At 38.9% G+C, this 20,049-nt stretch overlaps 1 protein-coding gene across 1 annotated transcript in view; it reads right to left on the bottom strand.

The window, feature by feature from the left end:
* The window catches only part of CD109 (CD109 molecule), an 85,714-nt gene that overhangs the window by 9,229 nt on the left and 56,436 nt on the right, over window positions 1–20,049 (bottom strand). The window contains exons 25-32 of the mRNA XM_086745461.1: window positions 19,483–19,711; window positions 18,804–18,969; window positions 17,475–17,665; window positions 12,489–12,644; window positions 12,334–12,399; window positions 4,977–5,113; window positions 943–1,099; window positions 420–522 (exon numbers count right to left, since the gene is read on the bottom strand). Coding sequence (XP_086601587.1) covers window positions 420–522; window positions 943–1,099; window positions 4,977–5,113; window positions 12,334–12,399; window positions 12,489–12,644; window positions 17,475–17,665; window positions 18,804–18,969; window positions 19,483–19,711 — 1,205 coding nt within the window. The remainder of the gene's footprint in view (window positions 1–419; window positions 523–942; window positions 1,100–4,976; window positions 5,114–12,333; window positions 12,400–12,488; window positions 12,645–17,474; window positions 17,666–18,803; window positions 18,970–19,482; window positions 19,712–20,049) is intronic.

The following is a 20,049-nucleotide window of genomic DNA, read 5'->3' as shown; positions in this document are numbered from 1 at the left end:
GCATCTTCTTCAGTGAAGGACTTTTATTTTAAACAAGAAACAGGCAGAAAAGCTGCTTGAAATACAATCATTACCTTCGTAAGTGAAACACAGTGAAGTTCCTGCTTCATCTTGGTAGTTTTGGGTAGACAATGGGACAGATTGAAGCCAATTTATACCAGCTGACAATTAAGTTATGACAATTTACACCAGCTGAGGAACCAACCCATTAGGACAGTAAACATGTATATGGAAAAACACTGCCATTTGTTAGAAAATTTGGCATATCAATGGCCAAAAAGGCTGCAGTTCAATGAAAATAAGTGAATTTCAGTTCAATATGGCTTTCTCTTCACTAAAATGTGTTCTATTTCCACAAAAATAAACTTTCTTTTAAACTTCTGAATCACTAAGATCCATTTGGAATGACTGACACTTACTAGGTTCATAGTAATCCACTATAGTCACTGAAGCATCTTGGATATTTGCCACTTTGAAGTCTCTCACAGCTGGAATATCCACACAAACCTGTGTTTCATTTAGCTAGAAAAACAGAAGAGAAACATCTTGAGAACTCTGATAATAGTGGTTGCATGGAAGAGGTAAGGACTTCTAGCTCAGCAGTAGTCCCCTTAATTTCTAAAGATTTGGAGTCAGGATGCATATAAAAATGCTTAACTCTGTTATAGTCATTTTGGCCAAATTACAGACTTCTTGAAATGTCTGCCTTCTTATATCTGATTTTTAAGAGGCTTAATTTAGAAACCCCTTACAAATTTAACTGAGCTGTACCTACCCAATCAGTCTCACTAAAAAACAGTGGAACAATTAATTCAATATGAATAGCAGATGTTGATTTCCCCAAAGAATACAATCATAACATCTTTCCAAATTTAAACCAAACAATGGCAGAATCAAGATTAACATCACTACAAACACATTTCTTTGTTATTTTCAACTTACAGAGTCTAAGTATAGGTTGACTTTTCCATTGTCTTTTTCCATCTTCTTAACTGTATTGTCTAATGGAATGAAATCTGGTGACACAGAGAAACCACTGAGTAAGCCAACCTCCATGAGGACCATGCCACTTCTGGGAGCTGTGCCAGAACCCAAGTACCTTTTCAAAACACAGAGACAAAGAAACTTTCAGTAGAAATACAATAGTCCACTCTCCAAAGAAACTGTTTGATCATTAAATCGCAACTATGGAAGCAATAATGCTTGAGAATACCTTAGAAACAAATGGAATAAAATGCCAACAAGAAAATTTCTAACAATAAAGAGAGAATAATTGATTTATCTGTTATTCTGCTTGATAATTTCAACCACGTATGCAAAAGCAGATTTAGACTGAGAAAACTATAGTACATAAATCAGATGAGAGGCTACACTGACGCCACTAGGAGCTTCCGTCAGCATCGGTAAGTGCAGGTTTACATCACAATTATGCAGGAAATATTGCAATTAAACATATATTTCAAAAGAAGTAATTAAGAAACCACTGTAGGAACTCTTGAACTGAAACATACATATTTCCTCTTATGTATGCATTGTTCTGCTTTTATTCATTTTTGGAGGGTGAGATAAAGGTATACACCAAAAAAAAGTCTCACAAACCTTTTCATATTTCCTTCATAGAGACTGATGGTTCCACTAATAAAGTCATCATCAGATTACTTCTCAGAAGTCCAGTTTTAAAATGCATAGCCATGTTATTAATCCAGTTTTGGAAAAAGAAGATTTAATAAGTTGAGTTCCTTTTTTTTTTTTTTTTTCCCTAAATAATGCTTATTATTACATCTTCTTTCAATATGGGAATCAGATGCTGGACTAAAAAGCTTTGCTCTATTGAGTAAGCCTTATATACTATGGTGCACAACAGAACTATCAAAATGTATTTATGGTGTTCTGTGCTACAGCTGATACTTAAATGACTTGCAAAAGATTTTATTGTTTTAAATAAAGTAGGTGGCAGAAGAGGTTTTCCTTTGGCAAGGGGGTTAAATTATTATTGTTATAATAGAAGAGTCTCCACTCCTTATTTTGAAGGCCTGACAGTAGTTGAAAGTAATTGGATAAAACTATTTCTTTGTAGAGCTGGATGGTTTAAAAAAAGGGAAGACTTGCTTTCAAAGCAATGCTGTTAAGCCTGGCAGCAGGGCTGATTGAATGCAGATATGACTTTGAAAGAAATACAGCACAACTGCTGACTTCAGTTGGCTCATGAGATTAGAAACAAATGAAACCATCTGTTGGATTATGTGCTATGCCAAAGTAGCTGCTATTGAAAACAAATAACTGAATTGGAACTGGATGTAATTATTTCTGCATAATTACCAATTAAGAGGGGAGGAAAATACCCAAGCTGTCTAGCCAGCCTGGGATGTTACAGGAATACCAACAGGTAACCAAACAGCTTGGTATTGTCAAAAAGTGAATGAGATATAAAAAAAAAAGTCACCATGCAAGAAGAATGATGAGTAAGAGAAAGAAAGAAGACTTGAAATTTGTACCTGAAGAGAACTGAGAACATTTTGAGTTGAATTTTATGTTTCAGTTCTTCAACAATATGAGACCTGTGTGAGATTCTCTCATAGATGACACAAAAAGGAGAAAACAACACTAAGCTAGTGCAGGCAGAAAGAATAAACAAGAGAGTGAGTAGAACCATCAGCAATCAGTTTCCCATGCCTGGAAACAGTATACGAGCCACAAGACTGAACAGAGAAGAAACTGGCAGCCCTGGGTATTCGCGTCCCAGACAGTGAGTTAGCTCTTGTAATCAAGAATCAGTTCAATTTGAATGAGACATTATCTACTCCAGTGTCATAAATGATACTAAGTTGAGATGACCATGGCAAATAACTATCAAGCTGGATGAAAGAAGATGGAATATTCTGCAAATTAGAGAAAGAAAAAATCACAAAGCTACAGTTTTACAGCTACAGAGGATGACTAGTCTATCAAGCAAAGCAACCAGAGACAAATCTCAACCTAAAGAACAGAAACACAGACTTATTAGAACTTAAACCAGTCCACTTTCCCTTATAAGAGCTGATGGATCTTAATGTTCCAAATATTCTTCTGGGGCAGTTTTATAATGCCATTAGATTTTCCCCTATCCTTTGAATACTTTGCAATTAAAACATCATCACCCTAGAGCCTTCCCGGAGAGACAGAGCCCCTCCTGTCTGTATTCCTGAGCCAAAGGTCTTAGCTAGAAAAATCAAAATGCTCAGCCAAGGCTTATCCCAGACCCATCATGTAAGCCCTTTACATGTCAGGAGTTTGTTCTAGACTTTAGAAAGCTGTTGACACTTCATAGAAAACTTTAAAAGAGAGAAAGCCCATTCTATTTCAAGAGGTCTCATGCATTCTAGTGTCCCTGCCCATCATCTGTATCACTAAATTGGTTACCAGAAACACATAAAAACAGGGCTCTGGCTTTGTGCCTGCTGACTATTTACCAAATTAAATCAATCCTCTCCGTACTGAAAGGATATTAACTATAGCTGATTATTTGTATGATGGTGTCACCTAGAGGCTCTACCTCCAGTCACAGCTCCCTTATGGTAGGCAGAGCATAAAAATAGTTCTAAGCATACTGTGTTTAAAGTTTAAATAAATAACAAAAAGAGGATGTGGAGGAAAGGAATGCAAAAGTAACTATAGCGGATCAGGTGGTACTCTGCAAATCTTGCATTTACAAGGAACCCATTATAATGTCACAAGAAGAAAACAGTGTTTCTAGAGGAAGTATTCACAAAGAAAGAGATGAAATCCTAAAATACTAAGAATGTAGTCATCTCAACATCCTTGTAGATAATAAAAGACAGAAGACAAAAAACATAAACATATATAGAGAGAAACAATGGGGTTTTCCATGAAATGTTCAGTGCTCTTTAACTACAATAAGAAGCGAAACCTAAGTAACTGCTGAACAAATAAATGTACAAACACTTCCACATCAAGTGAAAATGAGGCAGCAAAGTAACCAAAGAAACACCTTGGTTTAATGACTGGTTGACCTAGGAATATGCAATATGACTGTTCAATGTCACCTCTTCTTATCTGATCCAAATTCTAGCCAGGTCACTTCTGGTGGCTGTTCTGTGGTCTCTGAGATGATGATTCAGCAGTCTCAGCTCAGTTCTCAGTAGGTGTTTACTGAACAAGAAACATCATCCCAGATGCACCCTCCCTCCCTTATTCATCAGAAACAATAGAATTAGACTGGCCAGAAAACTGATCACCTCTTTTAACTCTAGAATGATGCTTATATTATATTATTTTACAAAATTCAGAACTATAAGGTAAACGAAAGACCACTAAGATACTTGTGCTAAAAGACAAAACTGCAGTTGAATTTATCATTATGTAAACATGGATTTTCACTCCTGTCAAAATTTTATGAGCAAAGTTTAGTCATAGAGATGACCAAGGAATGATTATTTCTATTTCATGGTGTCTGCAGCACTTCAGAACTTCCTTATCTCTTTTTTTTTTAAAAAAAAAAGAAGTATCTACTTCTAAATCAAAAGCAAAGCATTCTGTTCATGAAAGGTAAGAATAATGGGCAGTTGTCACAGTCTGCTGCTAGAAGTTTGAATGTGAAGACATTGGTTCAATTTTCAAGCCTGTCCACAGTTCTCTATAAAGCTAAGAATCACTTGTATTTTTCTTGTATTTCACACAAACTCTCCCATACATCTCTAACATTTAGGGTACCACTATCTTTATGCATAAAAATAGTGACCTGGCCAGCAACAATTTTGCACAAAACATCTATCATTCTGGTTTTTGACTTACAAACTGCTTCTTAGTTTAATTACTGCCATTTTCACAAAGTAATTCTTTTATTCTCTTTACTTTTATATTTATATCCCATACATCAGTAAATCCATATAAACAAATGGATAATTTAGCTCATTGGAAATAATTTAAAAGCTTTATAGACAAAGACGTGTACGAGACGCTTCAACTGAATTACTCACCTTGTGCACACATTCAAGGTCAAATGGTTTTTATCGTCTTTGTCGTCCTTTACATCAACATTCAAGTCAAAGGCTTCTTGTTTTCTGACAGATCTGAGTCTCTGATCAGTGTGTTTTGTGTTGTAAATAATGTTGAGCTGCGGATTGCAAGTAAAGACATTAGGTGACTTACATAAAGCAAATCTGTGTGGTTAAAACACTATGTTTTTAACAGTATAACACCAGCGGAGTGCTCACATGAGACATGACACATGGCCTTGTATCTGACAGTTGCACATATGAGATTCATAGGAATTGTCTGAAAGAAATATCCTTTCTGAACACTTTGCAATGCAGCAGAATCAACGCAATTAGCAGGACACAACTGAGGTAAACACAAGAGAGCTCTAGGACAATCGGCAGCTTTATCCCTAGCTGTTCTCTGCTGGTTTATAATGTGTGCAGCTACCTCCTGACAGAGTGAAATGGGATGAATAAATGTAAACTTCAGAGACCGACACCCATTGAATGGGTTAAGAGAGACGGGCTGTATACGAATGCAGAGCAAGAGCAAATACATAGCGTATGTACAGACTTTGCCTTCGGTCTTCATGTCATAGCATTCAAACACGCAAAACAGATGAGGACTAACATGTTACTCCAAGCTCAGAACAACAGCTTTCTTGCAGTTAAGTAGTTTCATCATCTGGTTCATCTGTGCAAAGACAAAGCTACAGTCTTCAGTCTGCCTCGAGGACAGAGCTCTCACCCTTTCTGCTCAACAACCGCCAAGCTCTGCTAAGTGAGCGAAGTAAGGAAGTGTGACAGGATGTCCACTGGAGGACGGTAACATTAATACAAAATAAGCTCATCTGTTAGGCACTGTTTTCAATTCTTCTAGTGTAGATGTGTAAAAGATGCTTGAAACAGAGGTAGAAGAGTGGTAAAACCAGAAGCCCTTAAAAGAGGTCTAAATAATTAGAAGATAGCCTGATTACCTCAATATCCTATAAAATTAACAATGCCAACAGCCAAAGCAGAAATGCTGGAGCTGGAACTGAGCAACTAATGAGTGCTCCTATTTTATCAGCCATAACAGAAAACTATGCAGTAAAAAAACAGGCTGTACTGCCTGCAGAATTGAATTTGATAAGGTAAAGAAACAGCTGAATCATTACCTGCAGTGTTTCTTTAAAACTGCCTGGTACCAGATTAGAGGATGACACATGTGACAGCAATTTTTAAAAGAGTACTGGGGGTCTAGAGAACTGTGGATATGAAGTAAACTCAGTATCTGTACCAGAAAACGCAGTCAAAACTACAATAAAGAGTCAAATTAGTGGACAAATGAGTAAATATGACATGTTGGGTAATATGCTGTTGCTACACACCCAGCAGCTGCCTGAATCACATGAAAAAAAAACATGGATAACAGAGCTCTGCACGGTATAAGCTACCTGGATGTTACATTAGCATGTAGCTGATTAGGAAGATTATTACCAAAGGTACTGGAACAAAAGAAGCTGCCGAGGGATAAAAGGATGTTAAAAGACAGGGACAGAGGGTAGGAATGAATGTTCATACATTTAAGGAGTGGAGTCCTGAAGGAATCTGTGCTGGGCGACCACCGTTAAACACACCCATACGTGATGCAGAAATCAGGGTGAATCCTGATGTGATAAAGTTATTATACTAATTTATTTGAGGTAGCAAAGTCTAGGATTACTGCAAAGAGTTGCAGAATAAAAAAATTTTTATGTACATAATAATGGGTTTTGAACTGATTACTACCAGATCCATTTGCCATTCAAGAAATGGTAAAATACATGAAAATTCAGCCATAAACAGCTAAGTTGGAAGAAGAACACAGTAAAGGTCTACAGAATAACGGCCTGCATGGGAAACATGAATAGGAAAAGTTTTTCATGCAATGCAAGACAGAAGTGTGGAATTCTTTCCCACAAGATGCTGTAGATACTAAACTGTACAAACATTCAAGGGCAAAACAGACAACTTCATGGAATCAAAACTTTCTAATCCCAGATGAAGGTCTCAAATAGTACATGGTAAGAGGTGGAAGACAGTCAAGTAATATATTACATGTATTTATCATTTTATACTCTCTCCTGAGCATCCACCTCTGGCTGTTGTAGAAAACAGAACACTGGGCTAGGCTGAGCTTTGCTCTGACCCAACACAGTCCCTCTTATGCCTTTTCTCCAAATACAAGGATTAGGGGAGCAGATTCAAGAGGAGAAAGAGATAAAGCTTCTTTATGTAACGCACCATTAGCTGCAGAACTACTTGCTGCAAGAACCTGTGGTTGTTAAAGGCTTCGGAATATTTTTAAAGTTACATGTTTATGAACAAACAAAATCTATCAAGGAAATATCTATCAAGTCAGAGAAAGCACAAAGAAGTGGATTGAAAAGGCTCTGTGTTGCAAATTGGTGAGGGGCAAGAGAGTATACCAGCGAGATATCACTTCATTCTTGCCCTGTTCTTGTAGTCTTCATGGGTCATCCTCTCCCTACCAGCCACTATGGGATACAGGATAACGAACTATACCAGTTGCCCCAGCACATCTGCTCTAGCATACTGAAGGACATATACCAAATAAAAGACACCAAAAATGAAATTTAACTTAGAGAAAACATTCTAAAGTGCTTCACACTGATTAACACCTGATGCTATTTTGATGGTAACTGCAGCATCCCTGTGCTGTGGCACAAATGGGACACCATCTCCGACAGAAGAAAAAGAATGGGTTGCTGACTCAGCACTTCAGTGCGATGAATCAGAAAGCTCAACTTTCAAAATCCTAGAATGATAAAATCAAATACAAGAAATTAATAAAAAATTTACTATCAAAGAATAGTTTACATTATTTGGCAAAACAGTGATTTTCAACAACAGAACAGTAAGTTTGTATGCAGTTTTACCACACAAACTAATAATCATTATCTGTCATCAAGATAAAACACATGGCAGGGCAGGGTGGGATTATCATCTTTGATTTTGGTAGAAAAAATAATCAGAAAGTGGCTCAAATCACTCCCCTTGCAAGATACCAACACGTACTTTTCTTGGCTAAGGAAAATGGAATGAAGAGTGTTTCTGGAAAGCCATCTCTCTCTCCTTGATATGAAAGTTATGCTCTTTCCTTCAATCTACACACACATGATTCCCATCACCCTGCCCTGCACTGCTGAATTTAGCATGCAGCATGAGTACAGAGCCAATTCTGTACAGGCGCTCAGGACAACCGTGGTGCAACAGTGAACATTTTATCCCATAAAACTGCTTCACAGGAGAAGGCAGCACCAAGGATGAAGCCAATCTAGAAAGCCTGTCAGTTAAAGGCATGCAGAAAGTTTGGTAAAGACAAGCTGGCGGTGCCTCAACGATCTGTCATCACAGAAGCAAAGCTGTTTTAACTTTTGCCAGAAAAAGCTAATGAATGGGAATTTACTGCCAATGCAGGATGTCTGAAACCACATACTGAACAGGTTAGTCAGCTAGTATTTGCATGGAATCAGTTATCGCTGTTACGGTCTGACTTTCCTTTCCTGATTTCTCATGACAATAAAGGAAAAATCTTTTTCACAACACAGAGTTTAATTAAAGCCTCCTCCTTCATACACTGTTACTTTCACGACAAAAGGTTTTTATACAGAAACTAGCATTAAATCAACAAGATGAGTAACTGCATTTCTTCTTAACCCTTTTAAGAAGCAGCTGTCAAAGCTAAAGGCAGAACCAGTCCAGTCCTGTCATCCTGCAAAGAGTTCTGGTGAGAGGCCCAAGAAGAGAAAACCAAAAGCTCATCTTCTGCAAGAGAGAGATCCTTGTAAGAGTATCTGACTCAATCAACTGCATTACATTTCAAAAAATATGAATCATGATGCCCTCATCAATGTCTCTTTCCCTCTCCTTTGGTCAACTAGCAGCAAAAATATGCTTGATTGAGGGCATGAATGCAATGAAATCATCTCCATTATTTCCCCATCCCTTTTTGACTAGTTAGTGTACACTAAAACTGTAATGGAGAAATATGTGTGCAATTCATAGTGTTATCATTTTCAGTACCATCATGCTGAATGGTCAGTACTTTTCAGCAACATGTAACAGGTGATTCTCAGGTTTCTCCTCACTCCCTGTCCATACATGACCAGGAGATCAAGGAGATCTTGCCCACCTATCCACCTTGCCCATACCCATCCTCCCTGAGCCTGCCAACCCTCCCCTCATTGCTAGTCCTGCATTTCAACTTCTTTGTTCCAGAAGGCACAGATCATGCCAAATTTTTGAGGTGTTCTCAGTGGTTCCAGACAGAGGTGTTTCTTCCAAGATTTTCAGCAGGCTACCTAGGGAAGATCACTTCAACTCCTTTCTCTAAAGACTGTCTTTCATATACCCTAATTCTACAATCATCCCCTCCTTTCCCTTGCAGAACCAGTATGTTAGCACATCCACAGTATGTGCCCACATAATGAAGGGATGAGCTAGGAGATTTTGTTGACAGCAGGACCACGAAACTACAAGTAAATGTCTGCTTTTGCAATTACACTGTCCAAAATAAATACATTTCATGAGATCCTGCAGGGTCAAGAGTGAATGCACTGCCAACTCACAAACACAGACAGTGAGATTTCACAAAAAAATAAGGTTTTTTTTTTAATATGAATTCATTCTGTTGGGAAAGCAACCTTTTCCATTAACGGACCAAATCTTGTGTTTTGTGATATTTAAATGAATTACTGTTTTGACATGCTACATTTAGCCAGAAAGTCAAATCCCAGAACAGTAAATCTCATTACTGTACTTTGGCGGGCCTAAGACAATGAAACTCAGCTGAAGAAATGTGGTCGCAATGTCATATGCTATCTGATTTATTAAATGCAATCCAGATCTAGGTTGTGTCTGGGAAAAAAAAGAAATCTCATTCAAATGGCATCAGTCCTCTTTCTTTTAGAATACCAGACCTGCCAAAGGAAGCAGAAGGAAAGGATTGGTCGCATGAGAAAAAAAAAAAAAAAAAAAAGGGTTTTGGAGAAGCTACTCCAGTGTGTCAAGTGCAGTATTTTGAATCAAGTCATGGCATCTCTGACTCAAAGCTGCAGGTAAAAACATAACAGCACACCGACCTAAGTGAAGAAAAGAATTTGTCAAATCTGGCATTGGTTCCTGAACATCAGTTTTTTGGGAGCACATTTGCATGTTCATACAAGAAACCAGGAACTTAAACCGTGATGCTATACACCCCCAAGGAGCCCTCTAACCACAGAGTCAACTTCTGGCTATTCTGGGTGAAAGAGTTCTGCTCAGTCTTCACCAGACATGCTGGTTTGGATGTGAAATTTTCCTGCTGGCAAAAATGTTATTGGAACCAGTATCCACAAAAGGCATTCATTTCAACAAATCAGCGTCTTCTAGCAAGAAACAATTTCCTGAAAAGTTTTTGATCAGCTTGCCTGGCAAATCAGTTGACTATCAGGGAGTATTTCTCAACAACGATTAAGGTTAAGTAGTGTTAACTGTTCTGGAGCCCACTTTGTTACATTCCACATACACACACACGCTGAAACCACAGCTGTGTGAACGCAGTCCTGCTGAGATGTTCATTCCTATCTTGGCCTGCAGGTCTGAATCTAAATTACCCTCTGAAACTTTTGAACTTTGCTGTAAACGCCACTTGCACTTCTGGGAATTAATAAGCATGGGTCATGATTTATGGCACTGTGGGTTTTGCAGACTGGTGCTGAATGAATGGCGTGTATCTAGCTGCTGTTCACTGCCGATAGGCAGCTGTGAAGGTTTCTTTATAAAGGTCTTTTATCCAAGAGCATATTTACCAATCATCACCATGCTTTTTTGTTTCCCAGATGCATAAGAACACTGAAGTGAAGGTCAGGCTGGAAGAAACTTGAGATGGAATCTGACCTGGCATAAAACTTCAAGACCATTAAACACAGTCTAAGTTCAGTTTTCCCAAGTACAACTAGGAGTCCAGTAGGAACTCTGTCTGGTTTTGCGATACACTCAGCAATTCCGAGTTTACCTATATACTTCAAATAAAATTAGTATCTCATGCACAGAAACTAATATTTCTGTATCATCCATAGCTTTTCAAAGGTATTCTCTTTCACCAGTGTGCCTCTAAGCCACTATCATGGACAGAACAGCAGGGAAGAGAGACCCATTAGTAGTCGTATCAAAGCAGATCCAATACTGTCATCTTCTCATATGATTATCTCTCATAGAATCTTAAGATTGGAAAAGACCTCCAAGATCATCAAGCCCAACCATCAACCTAACACCACCATGTCCACTAAACCACATCCTGAAGAGCCACATCTACACATTCTTTGAACACCTCCAGGGATGGTGGCTCCACTGGGCAGCCTGTTCCAGTGCCTGATCTCTCTTTCAGTAAAGAGGTGTTTCCTAATATCCAACCTAAACCTCCCCTGCCACAACTTGAGGCCATCATAGGGTTAGGGAAAATCTTGGAGAGGGAATTTCTTCAGAACATAATCTCTGTTACGGGTGAAAAGCAAGCATCTGAAAAGAATAAAAGGGCTATTTACTATTTCCTAGTTCTAAATAGAGTATGTGCTGATCCCAGCTTAATTTATTTAAATATTAGTAAAGATGTTTGAATTTATACTACTGAAACACAGTCTTCCACAAGACAGGCAGACATGGATCACTATACCTCCTTCCACTCTTTGCCACGCCACTGCTTTTGGCTGATGTTAAGCATCTACTACTGTTGGTAGTTTGGAGGAATCTTTGACTGTCTTTCATGCTACTTTAGAACAGTGTAAAAATTGCTGGAGAACCTGACTTTAATACTCTTATTTTCAGCTTTTTCACTATTGTTGTACTCTACTTCATTAAAAGGAAAATAACTCTAATAATTAGCCGTGTAATCTTGCTCTGTACTGATCTGTGCCTTACCACAGTTTACCACAGGTTCCCAATGAGGCATTTCTGCCTGGTCCACACGCCTTTCTTATTGTGACCTCTGCGCCTGCCAACGTACCACTGCAGTCCTTTGTTTTGCAAATGGACCTTGCATTTCTGCAGGAGGACAGGGCTGCTTTGGTATGACTCTGGCCCATGAAAGTGCCTCAAAACTGTCAGTCATTCAGCAGTACTTAAAAGGCCAGGCCATTGGACATAAACAATCAAACACGTGAATATGTCCATTCATACAATACACAGTCTACAGCATTTTTCAATTAGTAAAGTGCTTTGGTACTAATACAAGACATTTCAGAAGATTGTTCTCATTAACATGTTTTATAAAGCTTCCAAAATATAACTTCCTTATAGAGATCATATCTTTAGTAAGAATAACTGCATTGCATACCTGAAAGACAGCAAATCCTGTTCCCTCTGCTGTCACTGTAACTGCCATTGGTTGTGCAGGGGCAATCTGAAAGACAGACAGATGAGTAAAACAGTATTTTCAAAGTACTTTCAGTCAGTAGACTTTAAAAAACCATTCCTTGCTTTCTACAGTACCTCCTTGGTCTGAAGCAGAAAACGGTTTTGAGTATCAATAGAAAATATTTCTGGAGTTTCCAAAGAAGGTGCTGTCACTGTTACATCCATTTCCGTTCTGCCTGCAGTAGTGAGAGTTGCGAATAGACTCAAGGCTTGCAGAGCCACCACCGTGTCCTGTTGAGAAAAACAAATCCTTCTTTATTAAACAGAAGCAGCCTGCACAGTGAACTACCTGTGTATAGGCCATGTCTTGAAGACCTCATTGTCCCTGTACTGTCTCATTTGTTGATTATATTGGGGCGTTCATGCAGCCACTTCCACATCTCCGTTGGGAAGGATCCCAGTGCAGAAGAGGGACAGCAGCACAGGACAAGTTAGGTACTGCAACATGCAATGGAGAATCAGGTGGGAGACAGCTAAGAAGTTCTCCTCTTGGGCAAGGTATGTGGAAAACCTGACACGCCGGTAGATACAGCCATCAGAATCACACACTATGCAGACGGCAAGGAGAAAGCCAGTGAAAAAAGTAAGGATTCTGCTATTACCTAGATGTATGTAGTAAATAAGGATTAAATATCCAGTACTTCACAGTAGTTACTCAAGATACCTTGATCACTGAAGAAAAAGCTATAGGTCTGAAAAAAACATTCATATCTATTTTTAAAAAGTCTGAAATCAGTTTTTATCGGACCCACGGCAACAATTTCAAAAGGGATTCAGCCCAGTTTTTATACTCTGTATTTGGTGAAAAGGTTTTGTGTAATCATTTAACCACTGCAGAATATGCCTATAAACACATTATCATCTCTCTCTCTCTCATTCTCTTTTGTTTATCTTTGTGTACGACGCAGGCTTAGTTCTCCAGGTTTTGAACATGAGAGGCATTTTTTAACATGTGTTTCAGCATGGTTTAGTGAATGAGAATTTTAACATCCATTATTTTCTGGAAAAAAATACAGTAATCAATTATACCTCTCTAATGCTTCTCAGAGATTTTTGCTCTTCGTGTAGTTAATTTTGCACCTATTTTTAACCAGTGAGAGTGAAGGAACTGGCCTTATAGGCTCAGCATATAGAGATGCTTTAATCATTCTTGGGTCACTTCTAGTAAAGAAATTCTAATGTAACAGAATCATAGAATAGTTTGGGTTGGAAGGGACCTTTAAAGGTCATTTAGTCCAACCCTCCTGCAAGGAGCAGGAACATCTCCAACTAGATCAGGTTGCTCTGAACCCCATTCAATCTGTCCTTGAATGTTTCCAGGGATGGGGCATCAACCACCTCTCTGAGCAACCTGTACCAGTATTCCACCACCCTCAGTGTAAAAACTTTTTTCCTTATGTCTAGTCTAAACCTACCTCCTTCTATTTTAAAGCCATTACCCCTTGTCCTATAGCAACAGGCCCTATTAAAGGTCTCACAAGAGTGGAACAGAGGGGCAGAATCACCTCCCTCAACCTTCTGGCCACGCTTCTTTTTATGCAGCCCAGGATACAGTTGGCTTTCTGGGCTGCAAGTGCACATTGCCAGCTTATGTTGATCTTCTTGTGCACTAGTACCCCCAAGTCCTTCTCCTCAGGGCTGCTCTCAATCTATTCTCTGCCCAGCCTGTGTTTGTGCTTGGGATTGCCCTGACCCATGGGCAAAACCTTGCACTTGGCCTTGTTGAACTTCAGGAGGTTTGCATGGGCCCACCTCTCCAGCCTGTCAAGGTCCCTCTGGATGGCATCCCCTCCCTCCAGCATGCTGACCACACCACACAGCTTGATATCATCAGCAAACTTGCTCAGGGTGTACTCCATCCCATTGTCCATGTCACCGATAAAGATTTTAAACAACGTCGGTCCCAATACCGACCCCTGAGAAATGTCACTCATCACTAGTTTCCACTTGGACACTGAGTCGTTAACCACAACTCTTTGAGTGCGGCCATCCAGACAATTCCTTATCCACTAAGCAGTCTCTCCAACTTAGAGACAAGGATGTCGTGTGGGACAGTGTCAAATGCTTTGCACAAGTGCAGGTAGATGATGTCAGCTGATAATCCCTTATCCACCAATGCTCTACTATCATCATGGAAGGCTACCAAATTGGTCAGGCATGATTTGCTTTTACTGAAGCCATGCTGGCTGTCACCAACGACCACCTTATTTTCCATGTGCCTTAGCATGGTTTTGTGGAGGATCTACCTCATCATCTTGCCAGGCACAGAAGTGAGACCAACTGGCCTGTAGTTCCCCGGGTCTCCTTTGTTTCCCTTTTTAAAAATGGGAGTCATATTTCCCCTTTTCCCGTCAGTGGGAACCTCACTGGACTGCCACGACTTCTCAAATATGATAGACAGCGGCTTGGAAACTTCATCCACCAGTTTCCTCAGAACTCGCGGATACATCTCATCAAGTTCCATGGACTTGTGCACCTTCAGGTTCCTTAGATGGTCTTGAATCTGCTTTTCTCCTACAGTGAGTGGTTCTTCATTCTCCTAGTCCCTGTCTTTGCTTTCTGCAACTTGGACAATGTGGCTAGAGCACTTGTTGGTGAAAACTGAGGCAAAAAAGTTGTTTAGTACCTCAGCCTTCTCCATGTCCTGGGTTACCAGGCTTCCCATTCCCTTGCGGAGAGGGCCCACATTCTCCCTGGTCTTCCTTTTGTCCCCAATGTACCTAAAGAAGCTTTTCTTGTTGCCCTTGTCATCCCTGGCCAGATGTTATTCTGTCAGGGCTTTAGCCTTCCTTACCTGATCCCTGGCTGCTCAGACAATCTCTCTGTATTCCTCTCAGGCTACTTGTCCTTGCTTCCACCTTCTGTATGCTTCCTTTTTGGTTTTCAGTTGGTCCAGGAGCTCCTTGTTCATCCATGCAGGCTGCCTGGCATTTTTGCCCAACGTCCTCTTTGTTGGGATACACTGCTCCTGAGCTTAGAGGCAGTGATCCTTGAATATTAACCAGCTTTCTTGGGCCCCTCTTCCCTCCATGGCTTTATCATATGGTACTCTGCACAACAGATCCCTGAAGAGGCCTAAGCCTGCTATGCGAAGTCCAGGGTGGAGAGCTTGCTTTGTGCTCATTAACTATGTTTCTACATGAGTAGAAATCACTCCTTAACAATTAGAAACTACTCTCCTTCCCATGCCATGTCCCTGTCCAAGGTGACCTGCTTCATCGATTTCTTAAAATCCAGAATGATCAGATGATTAGCAAGTGTCAAAGTTGCTCTGAACTGAGACAGAGTTCAAGATGTCTAGAGATGCTATCCGCCATTGCTGAAGGTGAGTTCAGAGCTCTTCCACATTCTAGACTCAAATGACTCTCAAACACAGGTGAAAAACAAAAAGAACCACCTATAGAGAAGATAAATGTGCCCCCTGGTATGCTCTAAAGCAGAAGGCATACCCAAGGCTTTTCACCAGGAAACATTCAGAGCTGAAGCACAAGGTGCACGGCTCAGTATGACAATTCTCCATCCAATACACAACCTGAAAAGCTAGGGAATAAGGTTTCAACCCAGACTCATAGGCCCCTCTTGCCTAGCAATGCAGGCTTTGTAGAATTTGCTACTCTTCCCTACTATTTAAATCTACACTCATATATATGCTATTTCTTGTACGGTTACTTTTCCTGTGTACATGAAAGATGTACATTTTACGGTCAAACATTAAAAGCATTATAAAACAAAATATACTGACTGGAAATTCATAGTAAGCTATACCATATACACATATTGCAGTGAGTTATCATACCCTAACTTACAAAACATCACACATGCAACTGATTACTTTCCTCCTTATTGTTTAACAATATATTAAGTTTCTAGTGTAATAAACTCATGGAAGGAAACACTCTAAACATTTTTTTTTTTAGTAATCTTAGAAATAAACAAAACATATGGGGTCATTTCCACAAATTAATAAAGGCATCTAGGGAGACATTGGAGCAATTTTGAAATCAAAATAGTTTAGATTATGGAAGAACAAAAGGATTAAATTCATTTCTTAACTTCACTCTCAGGAGTAAATCATACACTGTTGGATTTTCAAACTTTCAACTAAAAATGGTTTCTGGGGAATAGATAAAAGCTTTTTCACCTCATTTAGTGGTTCAATCAGCCTCTTCAAATAATAAGTAACACATTAGAAAAATAGTAGAACCTCAGGGGAATCAGGCTGGTTTTTAAATTGCATTTTATTTAGTAGAAATAATTTCTCTCAGATTAATACCAACAAACATCTGAACATAATGAAGGATAGCCTGTACAGCTTGGTACCAAGCAGTAAGATGAAATGTGACATTTTATTGTGACCAGCATTTGTAGTTAATTTAAAAGCTCGTTTAAACTAATGAAATCCAAAGTACTATATAAATCTTCTGGATGCCAGCACAGCTTACGGGATGTGATTTCAATAACATGGAAACCTCCTGGAGCTAATGTAGATCTTCCAAATTTCATGCTCCATCAAAAATCTACGTAATAATGAGGACAAAGTACACTATTAAGTTAAGACAAACTGCCAACAGAGGCACTAGGTTAGTTTCTCTAAAGCCTACTCCCCTTTCTTATCTTAGTTTTATCTTAGCCTTTCAGGAGTTTGAGGATCCACATATGGAAAGAATAGAAAGAGGTTTCTCTCCTTGGAAAGAAAGTAAGCACAGATATTTATCCCACTTGCTTGTAAAATCTGATTAAATATTTTTCCATGGGTATCACTTCTTATTCTTAATTTGAGATCTTTTGTTATGAATATTTTATATAATCAAAGTAACCGTCTAATTGTTTTTTATTATACTTGCCAAAATACTAAAACCAGTAGTCCAGGTTTAAGATGCCAATATTGCAAGGAATGCAAAGCCTGCATGTAACCAAGGCTGTTACAGCAAAACAAAATTCAATAGTTGTTATGTAAAAAACAAATGGTTCCATTTTTCTTTTTCTTTCCCTTTTTTTTTTTTTATAATATATAGTGCTCATTTAGAAAGTATAACAAAACCACTTGAGACAAGATATTACCTGAGTAGATGAAAATCCCCCAAGGTGATTTCTTTGCTGACTTAACCATTTCATAATAGGGATCCCTTCTGCCAATCTGTCTTGATGAAAGTGCGAGAGCAGAGCATATGCTGCAAGTTCAATATCAATGGACCGTGGCTGCCACGAGTCAGAGATTTCAGAAGCAGGTGTTATCCAGAAACGAAATTCTCCTGCAAAAGGAACCAATAACCACCTCAGATCCACAGACTGAAGTCTAAGACTTCTAGGGAAGACTTAAGGGAAACATCCTAATTAATGCTTACATATGGGATCTAGCAACGTTCTTTAAAATTGTGTTGATGTTTAGGCATATGTCCCATAAAGGACTGACTTAAGCACTTCCTCAGCAATGGCTGAATCTAGATACAAAAAAAAAAGTTGGAGTCCAAATAGTCACTCCCTTTGATTTCAGTCAACTTTACATGATCCTTTTGTTGTCAGCCTGAAGTGCTCATATAAAGGAGCCCTTGTGAAAAGGCCACCTTGTTGCTGGGGTCCTCTTTTATCTTTGAGACTAGAGAAAGCACCTCAGGCAGCACAGCTGCTCACTAGGCTAATTTTTGAGTGAAGCCCTCCAAAAAAGTTATTTCCTTCCTTCCTAAAAGTTACTGTCCGAAAGGTCTAACTCAGCAAACACAAAGGGACACTCAAGAGGCTCTGTATCAACATTAATTCCTTCAGATTTTCCAAGAGAAGAGTTAATATTTTGCACCAAAAACTTCAATTTCTTATACTCCCTATAGTCTGTTCTTCCCCCAAAACAAGGAACGAAATTCAGTCATGCTGAACTTGAAAGAAGTTAAACATAATGGCACTATGAGTCCCTACAGAAAAATGCAACAGACCTCTCTATTGTCTTACAGAAAGTCCAGTCCTTCAAGTCTTCATTCTGATACTGATTTTAACTAACTGCCTACATACAACCTCCCAATCTATCCAACTTTGGAATAGCTAACCTCATCCGTCTCTCTCTAACCAGGCTGATCTTACAAGTGTACGTCATAACACAGGAAATCTGAGAAGTAATGTTCTTCAACAGCACCATGGTACTCCCATCAGGAACATGGTAACTGAGACTGAAAGGCGGAGCTCTGTTGTAAATTGTCATTCATTTACAGACACTTCTCATTAAGGCTGTCTTGGAAGTTCTTGGCTTCTTATTCATTATATCATACTCAAACCAGATTTGATTTCAGAAGAAGGATACTCTTAATCCCTAATTCCACATGCAGCTGTAGATATAAGATAGGTGTTTTTAAGTTAGACAAAAATCCATCTGTACAACTGTATAAGATAGCTGTGCAATACCTTGGTGTTCTGCTCTCTGGTTCAGTATATTCAGTGCTTCCTTTGCTTTTGTACTTTTTGCCCAGGACAATGCATATGTCACAAGTGCCAAAGTGTAATTATCCGAAATGCCTTCATCTAATTTATCTTCTAGAAAGTTTGTAGAACTCTTGATAACATAAGCATGCTGGAAATGAAGATCATATTGAAGAATATACAGTGAATAAAATATATATTGAAATATTGTAATTTAAAAGAAAAAATTATAAAGAAACAGAAACACATTTACAGAAATCAAACAACAATCAAGAAATACTTAAAATCTCTTTCAGAGTCACAGGCACAAAGCTCAAAGGCAAGCCATTTAATCTGGCACTGTCTTCTATGAACATGAGTAATCTCAAATCAATTGGAATGACTTAACAACTCTAAGCATAGTTCCCTCCATAAATTTCTTTGCAAGTTCTTTGGACTAAAGCCATGACAATATTCTTGCTAAAAGCAACTGCCTTTAGATTTTGCAAAGGCACATAAAATTAAAGGGCCTAACAGCACAACTTTGTATTGTCTCTGGTTACAGAGAAGTTTAACAAAACCAGGTTAAATTTTTTCTCTGTTCAGATGCCCTCTATTTCCTTAAACAACCAAGTGTTTGCCAGGTAGTATGACAACTATGAATTCTATTTATGAATTCCAATACCTGTTTATCTGCGAACCCTAGGAGGGACGACATGATGTAAGCTGTGAGAGTGACTGGATTATTGGTGCCTCCTTGAAGATCACTGTGTAACACCTTCCCAGGCTCATGAAATTCTCCATTTAATTTCTGATGCCGGACAATCCATTTAGCTGTATCCATGAGTACGTCTTGGTCAATATCTATGAATGGACGAGCTTGAAGGAAACATCTTAATACAAAAGCTGATAACCTTGGGGAAAAGGTTAATCAAATATGACAAAATTAGCAATGTATTACAGCTTTTTCTGTTTAAGATGATATAAGAATACTGTGATGCATAAGGTGTTCTACGCACATCTCCCAAGCACAGGGGAAAATACGTGCCTCACTCAGACAAGCAAGTAGACTAAGCTTAATCCCAAATATCATCCCTTTTGCAGCTGTTATGTTTCAAAAATAAATACAGAGGACAGACTCCAGGTCTGTCAGCACATGTACATCTTTATTCAAACATTGCTCTCCTGCCTCTGCTGCTAGGCTGAAGTGGCAAAAGTCACTGTTTACAAAGTAATGTAGTTGTGAGTGTGA

The sequence above is a fragment of the Chlamydotis macqueenii genome, chromosome 3 (genome assembly GCF_036417535.1).
Source record: "Chlamydotis macqueenii isolate bChlMac1 chromosome 3, bChlMac1.mat, whole genome shotgun sequence".
NCBI lineage: Eukaryota > Metazoa > Chordata > Aves > Otidiformes > Otididae > Chlamydotis > Chlamydotis macqueenii.
The sequence above is the reverse complement of the archived record's forward strand: the minus strand, read 5'-3'. Positions and strand labels throughout refer to the sequence as shown.